Source organism: Silene latifolia, chromosome 3 (genome assembly GCF_048544455.1).
Source record: "Silene latifolia isolate original U9 population chromosome 3, ASM4854445v1, whole genome shotgun sequence".
Classification (NCBI taxonomy): domain Eukaryota; kingdom Viridiplantae; phylum Streptophyta; class Magnoliopsida; order Caryophyllales; family Caryophyllaceae; genus Silene; species Silene latifolia.
The window spans coordinates 7,456,719-7,475,191 of NC_133528.1; the positions used below are offsets into that span (position 1 = coordinate 7,456,719).

Sequence of the window (18,473 nt, forward strand, 5' to 3'; positions counted from 1 at the left end):
ACGCACATTTTTGGGAGGAGATCATCTTGAAGCATGTCAATATCCTTCTCTTTTTGAGCAAGGATAGCCAGGTGTCCCCGAGCACCTCCGCCGCTTCGGAACCGATCCTCCCACTCGTCCCTCTTGGCAACCACGGCGTCGTAGGCACCCTTATACCTCTCCAGTTCCTCCATCATCTTGGCCGTGGCGCCATCAGCCTCCTCAACCTTGGCCCTCTCGGCCTTCGGCGGCTTCTCGGCCTCCTCCGCACGCTTCTCGGCAACACGAAGATCCAGCTTAGCCTTACCGGCTTCCCTCTCGCGGCGAGAGAGATCAAGCTTGAGCTTTGCAATCGGTGGCCCAGTTGGGCCGCGGCCTTTTCTCGCTCCATGATGAGGGAGGCGGCTAGACGGCTCCATTTCCCCAACCTCTTATATATTCTCTCACCCTCCGCCACGAGCTCGGTAGGAGTAGCCTTCTGGGGTGAGGAGTCAACGGTGACATTCTTGTCACCCGCCTTCTCAATCGTCTTTTCAGTCGCTTCCCCGCTTGCTGTTCGGTGCTGAGAACGCCGCTGCCGATGATGGATCTACAAAAATTTACACAGGGCATCCATGTCACCGTGCATTGACACATCAGAAAGTCTGTCATCGGAACGTCCAACGAACCGGCTAAATCCGAACCACAAGTTAGATCCGTACCAGTTTGGACCCTCTTTTTGGAGGGTGGTAGAGGCGAGCTTCCCCGGCAAGATCGGTGGAAGCGGACGGTGGGTCTTTCCTCTTCTTCGGAGAAGGGACCTTAGCAACGGTCACCTCCTCCTCAGTAATGTTGATCACCTCCACATGATCCTTTTGGACCACCGGGGCGAAGAGGAGTTGGCGTTGAAACCGCCGCCGACTTGACGCCGCCTTCTTCGATCTTTTCGGCACGCCCCCAAGAACCCGTGCATGGGCCGTCTCCGATCCAACCCCTAGTCCGCTTTTCCATGATTTCGTTGGGGATAGCTGCGATCTTTCGAATCACCGTAGGACGCAGATTGACAACCTTCCCGTCCTTGTCAAGCCCTAGCCTCTTCAAGTCCTTCTCAGACAGATCCCGCCCAAACCGATCTGCAAGAAATCAAACAAGAGTTACATAAAGGAAGTAAAACAAGGCTCTGAAAAAGAAACATAACAAGCAAAGGTGGGCCTCACACCGACCCCACTCACCCCAAAGTGAGGGCCGGTATGAGGCCGACGCGGCATAGCAAACTCATCCTGGATAATAACCGAGTCGGGGCGCCATCCCTCCTTAGCATCAAACAATTTGACGCCCGCTTCTCATCCCAGAAGGGGGACAAACGAAGCGTCCATCTTAACCTTCTTCGCCCCGGGTGATGTGTTTCTCATACTCATCCGGGTCTCACACCGTAAGTGAACGGGGCTCGAAAGACCGAGGCAATGGGTAGTCATCCGGCACTGGACGTACACCCATCGCCCTTGCCGATCTTTGCAAGAAGTGAGTTTGTTCACAGAGACGTAGCCCGCTTCGTACGCTGTACCACCCCACTTTGCCGGATTTTGACGGCCGAAGACTATGGAGGCGGCGAAACAAGTTAACTGATGGGACCTCCCCCCTAAAAAGACAGATCCATACAAAGCTGACTATCGTCCTCACGGCCAACGGATGCAGTTGGGCCACGGCAACGTTCATAGCTTTGATAATGGCCATGACGTGCTCATTCAAAGGAAACCGGAGCCCATACTCCAGATGCCTAATATACACGCCAATATGACCGGGGAGGACAAGAGACCGCCCGACCCTCCTCGGGGATAACAATCTTATACCCCTCACCGAAGGAGAAATGATCTCCGAAAAGAGCCTCTCCGGAATCGCTTGCGAATTTATTCGTAAATACACGGTCGAGGCGGTCGTGCGAGCCTCACCATGATCCGGATAGTCGTCCTTCCACCATCAACGGAGCCCCCTCATCATCGACATCATCCTCATCCTCCAACTCCTCCGGAGAGGCGGACCAACGGCGGGAGAGGGAGACCTAGGGCCCCCAAACCTTAACGGGACGGCTTCTAATATCTCCTCCTCGTCAAAGCGCGACGGGGAACCCCGGCAGAAGTACTAGCCCCGGCATCAACAGAGGACATGTTCGCAAATTACTAACGAAATAAAAGAAAATTTGTTTGATTACCTTGAAGAAATACACTCGCCGGATCGAAGACCGAAGATTGGAAGAAAAGAAAGCCCTTGAAGGTTTAGAGAGATGAAGATTTTGGGAGAAAATTTTGAAAATTTGAGGAAATGAAAGTAATGGCCAAAATCACGGAGTAACTACCCTATTTATAGGGAAAAGCCCATGAAGAAGGACCAATCGGGCACACCCATGAAGCGTCAACCAATCAAAGCAAGCGGACACGTGTCAGACATGCAACCACGGAATGTCAATCGTTGCAACAGTTGAATGTCAATCAATGCTACAGTTACCAAGCATATTCAACACGCCCATTCACATCCCTTCGCCTGTTCATCTCCCTCAACAAATTCCTAGGCACCTGCTCTCCGCCGGCCGCATGATCGACCAGGCCAGGAAGCACCGGCCGGGGGCAATCAAAAAGAACCGGCACTCTCAGCCCTGGTCTCGGCCAGCGTCACCTCCTTTTCCACATCGGATACCCTTTACGCATCCATGTGGAGGGGGGATATGGTACGGCCTAACAAGAACCACGCCGATGCTTCAGAAGAAGCCGATGCCAGAAATTTTGCAAAAATACTTGCGCAGAATATACGCTCAACATACATCGGAGCCCATACCACGGCATAGACTACGCTGGGGGCAAATTGATGGGGCATATTCTGCACCGATGACCAAGTCAACATATTGAGCAAGGTCAAGGGTATCCGATTATCCACAAAGAAAGTCAACGACTTAGAGTCTAGCCGGTGAAGCCCATCGGCTGTCACCGGGTCTCGGCGGACAACTCGCCACCGGGACACAAATCTGCGACTCATATCCAAGACCCTCGGCGAGCCTCGCCACAGTCCATCGGCCGAGGGTATAACTGCTCTTTTCACCGATAGCCATTTGGCCACTTGGCCACTACGTGACAAAAGGTGAATGCCTATAAATACTCCTCAACCTTCATTGAGGAAAGGATCCACAAATTGACCTAATAACCACTATTCATCTGGTAATATCTTCCTTATCTCTCTACAATATACTCTTAGCCAAGTTACAACAACCTCTCTCTAAGTTCACTGACTTGAGCGTCGGAGTGAGTACGCTCGGCCAAAGCCGAGCCCTCAGTTTGTTCATCGTTTCAGGAGACCGCAAGGAGGATTCAAGCAAGGACATCATCCTACTAGCTACGAGTGGCAACAAACATCTGCTCTGGAATTACACCCGGAACACTTAGCATTAGATAGTTATTGACCAAAAAAAAAAAAAAACAAAGATAGTCAAAAACCAGAAAAATAATTTAAGCTAATATTTTTACAAATACCCTTAAATATAAGGTAGTTTTTGACAAAAAATAAAAAAAAAATAGATGTATCGAATTACTACAGGAGAAACATGGTAAAAAAGTGAGAATGGCGCCAAGAGGGGCCGACGGCACGTGGTGGCTGGATTCCCTTAAGAGAGAGTCTCTCACAAAAGAGGAGAATAGGAGTTAATTAAAGAAGAAAGGCGACTTTCCCAGTAAAACCGTTGAGAACAGACACTCAAACTTCTACACAGCCTGTTGCTAGCTGTTTCTTTATACCTTGTCCCATGTGACCCACCACTTGCACTATTGCACATTTGCACTATTACAAAATACTGCATTACCCTCTTCCTCTGGTCTCTCCCTCAACAAACCAGGCCACCATATGTCCATATGTACCCTTAACCGGTTTAACTAGTTATTTACGTTTTTATACTTGTGTTACGTCTTCTGGGCTAATATGTAGACTTGTTCATCAACTCAAGAATGTGCTCTAAGTTTTTGCATTGTTTGAATTGGTGCAAACTTAGGTCATGAGTGTAATACTCCATTAAACCGAAGATATTATTCGGGTGGGGTAACCCTTTAAAATGGTTCATTGGTTGACTTAAAATCTGACTAGTGGTTAAAGGGATTGAAAGTACTACTCATATCAACAAAGTGGACTTTCTTTCTGGTTATCCATGTGGAAGAACTCATAGTTAAGCGTGCTTAGCTGAGAATAGTCTTAGGATGAGTGACCTTTTGGGAAGGTTTCCGGGATGCGAATGAGTGAGGACAAAATGCGCTGGAAAGGACCCGTGTTGATATGTATGTCATGTATACAACGTGGCGAGCTACCGTGAGTGACCGCTCCCGACCTTTGGTTTGGACTGGGGTGTTACAACGAGGACTAAAAATTTAAAATTTGCTTTCAAGAAGCTTTACAAAATAGGTGGAAGAGTGTGCGTTTTCCTCTGATCTAATCTAACTTATCCAATTTAACCCATTTTTAGTCTTGAATAGGGGTGATAATGAGTCAAATCGAACACGAGCTAACTTTGCTAGGCGTGTGCTCATGAAACAAAATTCAAGCTCAGGGCGATCTCGAGCTTGAAAAAATTGTACTCATTATCAAGTTTGCGAGTTTAAACCCGAGTTTAAGTTCAGCTCAAGCCTATATATAATTTCATAGTTTTTTTCTTTCAATATTTTCAATAACACAAATGGAAGATAATATATAAAAATATTTGACGAATTGATGAGAACATATGATATGATGATACAAAGATATAATCATGATTAAAATATTTTCATAAAATAAGAGCAAAAGCTAATTTAATCACACAAATTCGAGTCGTTCACGAGTCTTTCAAGTAAAGCGAACGTTAATCCACCCAATTTTTGAACCCCTCAACTCACATTTGATTTGATATAGTATGATTGGCACAAAGTATCATTTAGTGATCTACTTTCAGTATGCAAACATATTTATCACAAATTCTTGTTTCATGCAGGATTATCCGTTATAAACTCAAACCAGTCAAATACCATATTATCAGCTTAGCTAGGATACAACAAAAGCAAAATCTTGTTTTATTTATATCAGTGATATTCTATTTAATCCGATTTAACTTTAAAACAGGTATCTTCGCTAATTACATGTTTATATCATACCTCAACTCATCAATAAAAAAAATAGACTTTAGAACTTGGGTCATGGGAGTTGGGAGCCACCATTTTGATACCTCCAAATTCTCCAAACATCTTTTAATCATCACATGAAATTCAATTTCTTTTAGTTAGTAGTTACACTTCCTAGTTCCTTCCCTCCTACATACATATATATACCACTCCAAACTTTTACTTAAAAAACTAATATTTCCAACATTTTCATACCATATAATACATATACATATAGATCACTATACTTACCACCATACACAACATTTTTATTTTTCTCAAAAAACTAAAACTATCATTTTCAAAAAATGGCACAATTACCTCCTAAAGTCCCAAACCAAAATTGGCCACCTACATTCCCTCCACACCAAAGAATGCCACCCTTAACCACCCCACCACCGCCACCGCCACAACAAAAAACCCCACAACCCACCTCCGCCTCCACAATGTGGGCCGACGAGTTCCTCGACTTTGCCTCAACAAGACGAGGGACCCACCGCCGGTCCATGAGCGACTCTATCGCCTTCCTCGAATCACCTCTCCTCGAACAATGCCGGAATTCCCTCCACGCCGGCACCGGCGCCGGCGGGTTTGACCGGTTGGACGACGAAGTTCTTATGTCGATGTTCTCTGACGACATTTCCGGTGGTGGTAATGGTATGGTCGGACAACCTTCTTCGCCGTCCGACCAGAATTCTAATAACGACGACGATAACAATAACAATAACAATAACAATAATAATAATAATAACCGTAATAACGGTAATTATGGGGGTAATGAAGGTGATTTACAACGTAAATGTTTACCTAAGAGTGAACCGGGTGAAGTTGAGAGTGATTATTGTATGGGTGGTGTAACTGTTGCTGCTGGTGATAATAATGCTAATATGAATGTTAATTCATCGGAGAATAATGTTAGTAATCATTATGATGCTGATCCTACTAGTTTCGATCCGAAACGTGTTAAGAGGTAAATTTTTGTATGTTTATTACTGTCGATTTTAACTAATTTAGTTGATAAAGTATACCGCTGTATCCAATAGGTGATATACTTAAAAAAGTCGGCTTTTATATTCATAATTCAGATGATTAATCAGATACCAGTTAGCTTAATTGGTAGAACGGTTAGATCAATGAATTTTATTTATAAAATCGAAAATATATGTCATAATTCAGATAATTTGTGATACCACGAGTTTAAACTTCATATATAAAGGACCGTTTCACGCTGTAAGTAGGTTTTGTTGAACAATTGTTAGTTTGTTACTCATTGTATGTTTTAAGTAGTGTTACTAATTAATTTTTGTTAATGAATGGTGAAATTAATCAGAATTTTAGCAAATCGACAATCAGCTCAACGATCAAGAGTAAGGAAGTTGCAATACATATCGGAGTTAGAGAGAAGTGTAACCTCATTACAGGTAAACAATTACTTGCATAAACATCATAATTTAGCCCTAGTAACATCATTATGAAGCCCTATTAGTTGACTAATTATCGTTTTACGCAATCGATCCATAATTTGGCAAATACAAGTCATAAACAACATGCAATTGATATATTAAGAATCAGGCAAATTATCAAATAAAACCGTTATTATATGTTGTATGTATACAACAGTCTTGTAATATTTGTACGTCTCATTTATTGTTTGTAAATTTATTTTAGACGGAGGTATCAGCCTTGTCACCCAGGGTTGCGTTTTTGGACCACCAAAGGTTGATTTTGAACGTGGACAATAGTGCGATTAAGCAAAGGATTGCTGCCTTAGCTCAAGATAAGATTTTCAAAGATGGTTAGTTGTTTTCTTAATTAATTAATTACCGTCTCTAATCTCGAATTATGCATCGGATTATCTTAAACAATTCTCAACTTGTTCTAGTTAATTAATTACAATGAATTACGAATTAATTGATATCCGTATAGGTATATTATTGATTTGATCGATTTCATCGATAACTAAATTAAACGAATAAGTTGTGTTATTTGTGTCATTGTGTGTAACGTCTTTTCAATTTAGATCCTCCCAATTTCCTCGTTTGTTCATTTCTTTCCATTTTCTCTCAATATCAAAATTTTGTTTCAAGACAATCTAATCATTATAATGATAATAATTTAGAATAGAGAAAATAGAAAGAAATAAGAGAAATTTAAATAAAAAGGATTCGTACTCCCTATTAGGATTTTGGATGTACAAAAGGGACGCTAATTATAAGTATAACATGACAATGTATATGAGTATATGTTATAAAATATAGTTATGCGTGCTAAATCGTTGTATTTTGATTACAATTTATAAGTCTAAAACTTTGGCCTTCATTATCGACTGAATTATGTGACATCGTCTATCGATAATTAGATAACACCCCCTATTCAAATATGCACCTTCATTATCGACTGAATTATGTGACATTGTCTATCGATAATTAGATAACAGTACCATATGTTCAAATGCACCTACCAGATTCTTATTTCTTTTAATTTGTGAGTATATTTTCTATGCAAATGTACATTGCATGAGGACCAATTAAATCAAAGTCACTTAATCAAGGGCACGAGGGTGTTAATGATACCCATCAATGCCTACTCTTTTTTGGAATAATTACGTAATGTGTACTATGACCAACTTTATTCTATACTATTTGATGCAAAGCATATTGACAAATGATCTTGAAGTACATTTGACATACTTGTTTATCAATCAGTAATTATTGCGTAAGACGATTTTACAGTATGGGATACCTGGTTTTACGTTGTGAATGGTTCCACTATATAAAAAGACAACTAATTTATTACAGAGTAGAAATGATTGATTTTTTTTTTTTTTTTTTACAAAAATAGAGTATCTTATAATATGACCGTTTTATTCTAAAATTTGTGTTCATAAGTCATACTGACATTAATGTAATAACAATCCAAATAATTGTACATATACAGCTCATCAAGAAGCATTGAAGAAGGAAATAGATAGGCTAAGACAAGTATACCACCATCAACAACAACAACATCAGCAACAGCATCAAAATATGAAGATGATGGGCGGTGTCGCCGCTAACTGTAGCAACACCGCCGCAACCGCTACAGCACAACCGTCAATATCCGATCATAGCATGGATTGTTCGGACAAGGAACAACTTATGACCTAGTAAGGTTTTGAAATAAAATAAAAATAATTATGAAAATGACTTTACAAAATGCAAAAAGAAAAAAAAAAACACTAGTGTTTAGTGGGATTTACAAACTTGTGCATTCACGTGACATGTTTCCCTTTTATTTTCAACCTTTAATTTTAATTATTTAATTACGAGTATTATTATTATTATTATTATTATTATTATTATTATTGTTTTCTTTTTTCTAATTATCATTTATTAATTAATTAATTTCTTAGATCTACATACACGTGCCACTCAATTATTCGAATTTTTTTTAGTTTTCTAAAATTTGCTATTTATCTTTATTTTTTAACTTTTTTATTTACTTATTTTGGCGGCTTTTTTTTTCATTCATAATTTCTTAATTTAGACAAAAAAAAATATTCGCATTTAAATAATAAAACGAGTCAAATAGATGGATGAGATAAAAAATAAATTGCGTAGGGAAGGACAAATCCTTGTCTGGTCTATCAATATGAGATAGTATTTGACTCGTTTTACTCTTAAAACGGATATAATTATCTTAACAGAAATTAATTACTCGTATTTTTTTACTAGGGATGTGAATTTTTGGGAGGGAGCAAAAGGTAGAAGGAAGTGTGGGGGAGGTGTCAGATTGACTGGGTGTATGTTCAATGTCTCATTGTCATGACTTCTTTACTTTTGTGAGGGTTAATTCTTTTAATTGTAATAACTTTGTATTTTTACGGTTATTTCTCTGATTATTACTCCATTATTCAACTGTATAAAGAACTTTTCATGGAGACATAAAAGTGTATTAATCTTGTGCTCAATTAATAATCAATTAATAATGTCTGTTTAAAAATGTAAATTCTTGTGTAAGACTGCCTGACACAAAAGTTTATGTAAAATTGATTGTGTTGTTTTGTTGATTCATTTTACACAAAAGTTTATGTACTATTCTACTCCCTAATAGTAGTTAGTTAGGACTTAGGAGAGTCTTTTTACTAAACCGATTTGATTCTTATATGGAGTAATATAATGTTCATCCTTCTGAGTAAACAAATAATTAAGACGGATAACATGTCGTTCCTAAGAACAGAATGCAAAATTGTTCTACACAATGTTCTAGTTCTAGATGAAGGCCATTTCATCAAAATGGGCCACTTCATTAATGAAGATTGAAGTTTTCAGTCCGTTTCATACATTTTCATACTAGTTAATTAGCTTTTTCTAACTCGAGCCCAAGTCCACCCTTAATCACTAGCCCAGGTTGGATTTACATGACACTCAAGTATAACCAGTTACTAGTTTGAATGCCCGTGCGTTGCAACGGGGTAATTAACTTATTTATAATGCAAAAAAAAAATGTTATAAGAGTTTAATGTTTACATTCTATGTCTAATGATTTATAATCATATAATCACCCTACCTAATCTTTCGATGTGGGACAATTCTACTATTTATAAGTAATATATTCACCAAACTTGGATTTTTTTCTGATGTGGGACAATTTTACTATTTATATGTAATATATATTCATCAAATCTGCATTGTTCTTCAATGTGGGACAAATAACATACTCAGAATTATACCATCTTTTTTGCACTTAGTTCGACATCCAACCAAATCCCGAATACCGACATTTGCTACTCATTATATCTAATAGTTATATTCAAATTTAATAATATGATCAAGTACTCTCCATTAATATTTGTACGTTGTTTTTCCTCAAAAAAAAAATTAACATAATTGAGATACAAAAATTTCAAAAAAAATAAAAGATTAATATATACGTGGGTTAACTCTTATTTATAATCATATAATCACCATACCTTATACTAATCTTTTGATGTGGGACAATTCTACTATTTATAAGTAATATATTCACCAAACTTGGATTTTTTTTCTGATGTGGGACAATTTTACTATTTATATGTAATATATATTCATCAAACCTGCATTGTTTTTCAATGTGGACAAATAACATACTCAGAATTACACCATGTTTTTTTGCACTTAGTTCGACATCCAACCAAATTCCGAATACCGAATAAAGACATTTGCTACTCATTATATCTAATAGTTATATTCAAATTTAATAATATGATCAAGTACTCTCCATTAATGCTTGTACGTTGTTTTTCTTCAAAAAAAATTTAACATAATTGAGATACGGAAATTTTTCATGGTACCCCTTAATTTTGTCAGATTTTCCATGTTACCCCTACTTTTAAGAATATGCCTATGGTACCCTTGAGGTTCCATTTTTTTGCCCATGGTACCCCTATTGTAAAGGCTGTTAAATGAACGTTAAGTTTGATGGTGTGACAATAAAATAACAATTAAAAAATAATACCCCCTTTTATTGTTTTATTGGTACGGATATCTCAATCTTTTAAATGAAAAATTAATTAACTATACCATTATAATATTGGAAATTTCTCATGGTAACCTTGAACTTTGATAGATTACACATGCTACAATGAACGTTTGTTTTCTATGTTTTTTTATCATAATTAAAATATGTGCAAATGATAGGAACCTATACTCTAATAATAGAATATTTTTTAACACAATTCTAATTATATTATTTAAACGTAGTATATTTTCCACACCTACATTATTTTTCAATATGAGACATATAAAATCTATAGGTAGAAAATATAATGATATAAACTTTTAAGAGCTCTCCAAGACAATATTTAAAAGACTCAAAAGATTTTGGGTTGATGTAAGTTCCAATGATGCCTCTTATTTATAATCATAGAATCACCCACCTTATGCTATATTTCGATGTGGAAAAATTCTATTTTTTATATGTAGTATATTTATCACACCTATATTATTTTTCAATGTGGGACATGCATATAATATACTATGAAATACACCATCTTTAATATGTGCAAACTATATGAAATCTATATATATATACTCTAATGATAGTATTTCTTACTTTGAATCTAATAATATTATTTTCATAATTTTTTTACCGACATTATTTTGCCAAATGAAATGTAAAAGCTTTTGTATAAAAATTAGAAACATCACTTGAATATAAAAAAAAGAAATACAGAGTATATATTATAATAACTAAAAGATTTTCCAAAGATTAACTTAGGTTAGAAATCATTATTGTAGTGACAGTAATACAAACTCTTTTAAGAGCTCTCTCTGACAATACTTAAGAGAATCAAAAGATTTTGGGTTATGACTTCTATTTATAATCATAAGATCACCCTGCCTTATGATAATCTTCTGATGTGGGACAATTCTAATATTTATACATAGTATATTCACTACACTTACATTACTTTTCAATGTATGACAAATAACATACTAAGTACACCATTTTTTTTTTGCACCTACTTTGACATCAACCCGATTTAATAATGAGAAAATACAATACAATACAAACTACTCTCTAATGATAGCATTTTTTTTTGTCACAATCTAATTATATAATTTTCATACGATTCTTTTTTGTCCAATGAACTATAAAGTTTTTATATCAAAATTATAAACATCACTTTAATATAATATAGAAAATGTATATATATATATATATATATATATATATATATATATATATATATATATATATATAGAGTAAAGTTCTAATGAGTCCACCATATATTTTGAGTCCCTAAGTCCTCACTACATCCCTTGGATATCCCACTAAGGATGGTTGAGATTGAAAGCAAAAAAGTATACTTAACACTAATGAGTTTCCTATACACTAATTAATCCACTTTATCTCTCTAGCTTTAATTATACATTCACTAATGGATTAATTATACACAAAAAAAAAATTTTGAGCATAATTTTTTTTTTTGGACTGAAACTTTTATACAAATGTTACTACACTTTCACTGTTTTAAAAGTGTAATTTCAACGGAAAAAAGTGTAATTTCAACGGAAAAATTTGCGGTTTGACGGATTTTATTTTGAAATTTCAACGGAAAAATTTTTGAAGTTTATGAAAATTTTGTTAACATTTTTCCTGTTTCGTTTTTTTTTTCATTTTTTTTTTCGAGACAAGTTTTCGACATTTTAGGATTTTACGAGTGTAATTCTAACAGCAAAAAGTGTAATTTTAAGGAATGTTTTAATTTTTTGTAATTTTATCACAACTTATTGTAATTTTAGCATTTTTCGAGTGTTATTTTAACGACAAAAAGTGTTATTTTAGTCAAGGAAAGTGTAATTCAGTCCAATGAGAGTGTTATTTTATTCCAGGAAAGTATTTTTTTAGTCCAGGCAAATGTAATTTCAGTCCAATGAGAGTGTAATTTTAGTCCAGAAAAGTGTAATTTTAGTCCAGAAAAGTATAATTTCAGTCCACTGAGAATGTAATTTTAGTCCATTGAGAGTATAACATTAGTCCAATGAGAATATGAGAATATGAGAATATGACCAAGTCCATTGAGAGTGTAACATTAGTCCAATAGAAAAAGTGTAATTTTAACAGAAAAAAGTGTAATTCTAACAGAAAAAAGTGTAATTTTAATTGAAATAAGTATAATTTTAATAGAAACAAACATAAAATGGAGTAAAAATATCGCATGAAAACATTGGAGGCGGGAATTTCAAAATTTGAATTTTGAAATCATTGGAAGCATAATTTTTAGCACACAATAGGTAAATTTAAACAAAATAAATTAAAAAAACGAAATAAAAATATAAATGCGAGATTTTTAGCACACAATGTGTAATTTTTAGCACACAAGACGAATTTAAACAATATGAGATTTTAAAAAATATAAATTAAGACGATATTTGACATATGAAATTTGAAAAAAACTTAACTTTTCAAAGATAGATCTAACTTTATGACATAAAACAAAAACAAAAAAACAAAACAACAAATCTAAAACTTAAAACAAAAACTTAAAAAAATAAAATAAAAACAAAAACAAAAAAGGGAAAGACAAATACAAACAATACAGAGTACAAAACACAACAAAATAACCACCATCATTTTACATAACCACCATCAAAACATTAAAAAAAAAAATGAAAAAAGAGAAATGAAGGACGAAAGGAGGCAGGCGGAGGGACAAAAATGGGTGATGGAGGACGGTAGGCGCGGCGCGCAGGAGAGAGTGTCGGTGGTGGAGGCGGCGTGAGGATGGCGGTAGTTGTGGTCGTGGGGGGAGGTGGTCAGTAAGGAGGTGGATTCGGAATGTGGGTGGGCGACAAGTGGTCGGCGTGGCGGGCGTGCAAGGAGGACGGAGAAGGTGACGGTGGCGGTGGTGGGTGTGTCGTGGGTGGTGGGGGTGGCGCGAGATGGTGGTGGTGTCGGGAATGGTGGTGTCGGGAGGGGGTGGGTGGGTGAGGAAAAGAGGGGGAATTTTTTTTTGAATTTTTAGGTTTTGAATTTGTTGGGTTTTTGATTTTATTGGGTTTTTTATGGAGAAGGTGAATGAATTGTGTGAGATGAGAGATAAATGGGTGTGATAATAAATTATATATAGTGAAATTAGTGATAATTAGGGTGGATTAGTTAAGGTAGTGAGAGAGTGGGCTTAATTAGGCATTAATCCCTTATTTTTGTCTTCAATCTCGGCCTTCCATAGTGCTCATCCAAGGGCTTTAAGGAGGACTTATGGACTCACACTTAGGAGGGGGACTCATTTGATCTCAACACTATATATATATATATATATATATATATATATATATATATATATATATATATATATATATATATAGTATAAGGATCAAGCAAGTCCTTCTATCCATATTGAGTCCATAAGTCCTCTTAGAGGCCATTGGATCTTGAGAAATGAAGGGCTTAGATTGAAAGGCAAAATAATGATTATGGGGGGTGATTAAGACTCTCCCTCATCTACTCCCTAATTAAACACTAATCCCACTACATATACCCTCCCCTATCTCTTTCTTACCTTATTCTTTTCAAGCTTACTTCTCTCTCATCCTAACAAAAAAAGACTCTCCTCTCTTCTCTCATTTCTCTACCATCATAACAAAAATCCCAATAAATAAAAAACCCAAAAAATAAAAAAACCCAAAAAATTCATCCACTTTTCTCTTCTTCATTCACCACCAACCACCACCACCACCCAAAAAAAAAAACCAAAAAATCAAAAACCCAAATAATTCATCTACTATTCTCTTCTTCATTCACCACCACCACCCAAAAAAAAAACAAAAAATCAAAAACCCAAATAATTCATCTACTCTTCTCTTCTTCATTCACCACCAACCACCACCCACCCGACACCACCACCGCCGCCGCCAACTCAACCACCACAAAATTACCATGATCTCGTTTTTTTTTTTTTTTTTTTTTTTTTTTTCGTTTTTTTTTTGGTGTTAACTTTGATATTTAGTGTCGTTTTTTTTCTATTTGTTTATTTTTGTTGGTATTAGTTTATTTATATATGTACTATACTTTTTTTCCCTCAAATATCGTCTTGTTATTCATTTTTATCTTTTTCAAATTTCGTGTTTTAAAATCTCACTATTATTTTGTGAGATCCTTTTATTTTAATTTTAGATCTAATAAAATAGATCTCATATAATTTGTTGATTTTAATGTTAGATCTACTAGATAAAAAATAAATTTATGAACAAAATAATCGTATTACTTCCTTGGTGGCCGGTGGTAATTGGTAGTGGTAGTTAGTGGTGATTGTTGTCGGTGGTTAAGTTTAAAGTTACACACGTTCTCTATTAAAGTTACACACGTTCTCTATTAAAGTTACACACCGTCTATATTAAAGTTACACACACGATATATTATTATGGACTAAAGTTATATTAAATTGCCTTAAAATTAAATAAATTTCAATTAATTAATCAGAATCAATTAAAGTTACACTATTATGGACTAAAGTTACACATCGGTGAAGTAAAGTTACAATCGAGAAAAAGCTAGATTTACATAAAATCAAAATAATGTATAAAACAGACTATACAGTTGAAGTTATAGTGTCAAGGACTAAAGTTACACCCTTAAAGAATTAAAGTTACATGATTTTGAATATATAAATTCATACAATTTATATATTATTTGAAATTACACATCTTGTGAATTGTAACTTTAATCCAAGTTAATGCAACTTTAGTTCTTTATGGATATAACTTTAACCTCTTGTAGTGTAACTGTAACAAAATTTGAACTTTAAGTATTGATTTATAAATTTCAATGAGTAAATTGATCTGATAAATAAGGTGATTTTGCATATAAAAACTTGAATTATATAATTTTAAGTCAATTTGATATAACTTTAGAGTTTTACAATTATAACTTCATTACAAATTTGCATAACTTTAGGTAAAAATTTAAACTAAAAAGTGATTTTGTAATTTTAAGAGATGTTTACGATAGTCAGTCAAGTTTATATGATTTTCGTCTTTTTTGATAAATTTATTTAATATCAAGTCAAGTTTTTAGTCCTTTTTGTGTAAATTTAATCTAAATTTGTACATCTTTCGTCCAAAATTGTATAATTTTAGTCAAAAATTTGTCCATATGTGAAACCAACATCTGAACAAGATGAGATTGAAGTTGCACATTATGCCATTGAAGTCACACATAATGATATTGAAGTTGGCATTAAAGTTGCACATAATTACCACAAAATATATAAGGAGACATTTATAAAAAAACAACAAAATCAACAAAACACGACATTTTAAGAAAATAAATATAAGATGAGATTCTCTTTACAAGTTACACATAGTGAGCATTAAAGTTACACATAGTGGCATTGAAGTTACAGTCTTTTTCGTTTTTTTATTTATCTCGAACCAACTAAAAAATGCAACTTTAATGTTTCAAGGATGCAACTTTAGTCGTAAATAGTGTAACTTTAGTCGTAAAATTCATTTTTTTATACCATATAACAAGAGACACAAATAAAGACAAATATATTTATCGTATTTCATATTTAAATAATCATTTTTAGTCTTTTTCAGATTTCTTATTTATCTCGAGAAACAAAAAAAAAAAACAAAAAAAAAGTGAAAAATTTAAAAAACCGAAATAAAAACCAATAATACAAGATCTGAAATTTAAAAACCGAAATAAAAATCTAAAAAAAAAAACCGAAATGAGAACAAATAGATCTGAATAATAAACACACCAAAATGGAGAACACCCAAAATATGGAAACCAGATGCAAAACCGAAACACACATAATTAAAAAAAAATACGAAACCGGATGCAAAACCAGATGCAAAACCCAAAACACATAATTTAAAAAAAAAAATACGAAACCAGATTTTAAACCCAAAAAGATAGAGGAAGGGCGGAGGTGTTGGAGAGAACGGAGGATGGAGGCGGCAGGGGAAGAGAAGCGGAGAGATATGTGGTTTGGTGGGTCATGGTGGCGGTAGATCGAAGACGTGGCAGTGGTAGGGTTGTTTTGGGTGGTAGTGGTGGTTAGTATAGTTGATGTCGTGCGGTGGTGGCAGGAGAGCGGAAGCCGGAGAACGACGGGAAGGGAGGTGGCTGCCGTGGTGTGTCGAGGGCGGCCGGAGGAAGGATGGGCTGCGGTGATGAATTTGGTGCGGTGGTTTGGGGTCGTGGTGGGTGGTTGTTTGTGTCGGGTTTCGAGAAATCTGGGTTTTGAGGCTTGGGTTTTTTTTTGATGTTGATTTAATTGGGTTTTGAGAAATCTGGGGGATGAATGTGGAAGAGTAATGAGATAGAGAGAGGGGTGAGAAATATAGAGAGATGATGAGGGTGTGATAATGAAAGGAGGGGTTGATTAAGTGAAAGTGATTGAGTTAAGGAAATAATTAGAGGAAACTCATTTGTGACCCTCCATTTAGATCAAATCTCAGCCCTTTATCCACTTCATCCAAAGGCCTATAAGAGGACTTAGGAACTCAATAGATGTAAGAGACTCATTTGAACCTTACTCTCTCTCTCTCTCTCTCTCTCTCTCTCTCTCTCTCTCTCTATATATATATATATATATATATATATATATATATATATATATATATATATATATATATATAGGACAATTCTATTATTTATACATAATATATTCACCATACCTACATTATTTTTCAATGTGGGACATATAACATACTAAAAAGTACATATCTTTTATAACAAAAATTTTTGGGTTAATACCTAAGTTTCAAGGATACTTCTTATTTATATTTATAGAATCACCCTACCGTATACTATTATTTCAATGTGAGAATTGAGATACATAATTTAATTATTTAGACGTAATATGTTCATCATGCCTACATTATTTTTCAATGTGAAAGATATAACATACCAAGAAATACATGTCTCTTCTTAAAAAAATCACTATTGTATACATATTATTTTTCTTTGAAGGTAAAACCACCTAGTCTCGATCATTAGATAAAGATCTCTACATTGTACATATAACGACTCATTAACGCTCTATTACTGCATTCAGAAGACAACCATTAGTAAAATTTTTAGTTTTGTACTGTGTCAGGAGACTACCATTAGTAAAACCTTAGTTTTAATTTTCTTGTACCATTAGTAAAACCTTAGTTTTAATTTTCTTGTTCATGTTCTTAACTCTTTCCCGGGTAGTTCCCAACGATTTCCACTTTATTTTTTATATCATATCGTAGATAATGATAGAAATTCTTAAGAGCTCTTTAAAACAATATTTATGAGACTCAAAAAATTTTGGGTGGATACATAAGTTCCAAATATGTCTCCTATATATAATCATAGAATCACATCACCTTATACTAATCTTTCAATGTGGGACAATTCTACTATTTATATGTAGTATATTCACCACACCTACTTATTTTCCAATGTGGGACAAAACATACTAAAAAGTACACAATTTTACGTATTAAGAAATACATCATCTTTAATATGTGCAAATAAAATGAAATTTATACTCTAATGATAGCATTTTTGACCACAAAGCTAATTATATTATTTTCATAATTTTTTTAACGATATTTTTTTGTCAAATGAAATGTAAAAGTTTGATATAAAAATTGGAAATATCACTTGAATATAATTTAGGAAATATACATATTATAATAATTAAAAGATTTTCCACTTTATTTTTTACATCAAAAATTATACTTTCCTAAATTGATTTTTGATGATGTGGACGCTCTCAGATCGCTCGAAAAAACTCTCTTTTATATATATATATATATATATATATATATATATATATATATATATATATATATATATATATATATATATATATATATATAGATTTGCCGACCAAAAAATGTA

The 18,473-nt window shown here is 34.7% G+C and overlaps 1 protein-coding gene across 2 annotated transcripts; it reads left to right on the forward strand.

The window, feature by feature from the left end:
* The first annotated feature begins 5,228 nt into the window (after positions 1 to 5,228).
* Positions 5,229 to 9,107, forward strand: LOC141647002 (basic leucine zipper 34-like). Of its 2 annotated transcripts, none has more exons than XM_074455029.1 (5): positions 5,229 to 6,090; positions 6,451 to 6,541; positions 6,789 to 6,915; positions 8,058 to 8,265; positions 8,834 to 9,107. In XM_074455029.1, coding segments are annotated over exons 1-5 (1,089 nt in total). In that variant the 5' UTR covers positions 5,229 to 5,428; the 3' UTR covers positions 8,835 to 9,107. The 2 variants fall into 2 exon arrangements, with proteins under 2 accessions (XP_074311130.1, XP_074311131.1); XM_074455030.1 differs by having other exon boundaries at positions 5,321 to 6,090; positions 8,058 to 8,270; positions 8,834 to 8,941.
* The last annotated feature ends 9,366 nt before the right edge of the window (positions 9,108 to 18,473 follow it).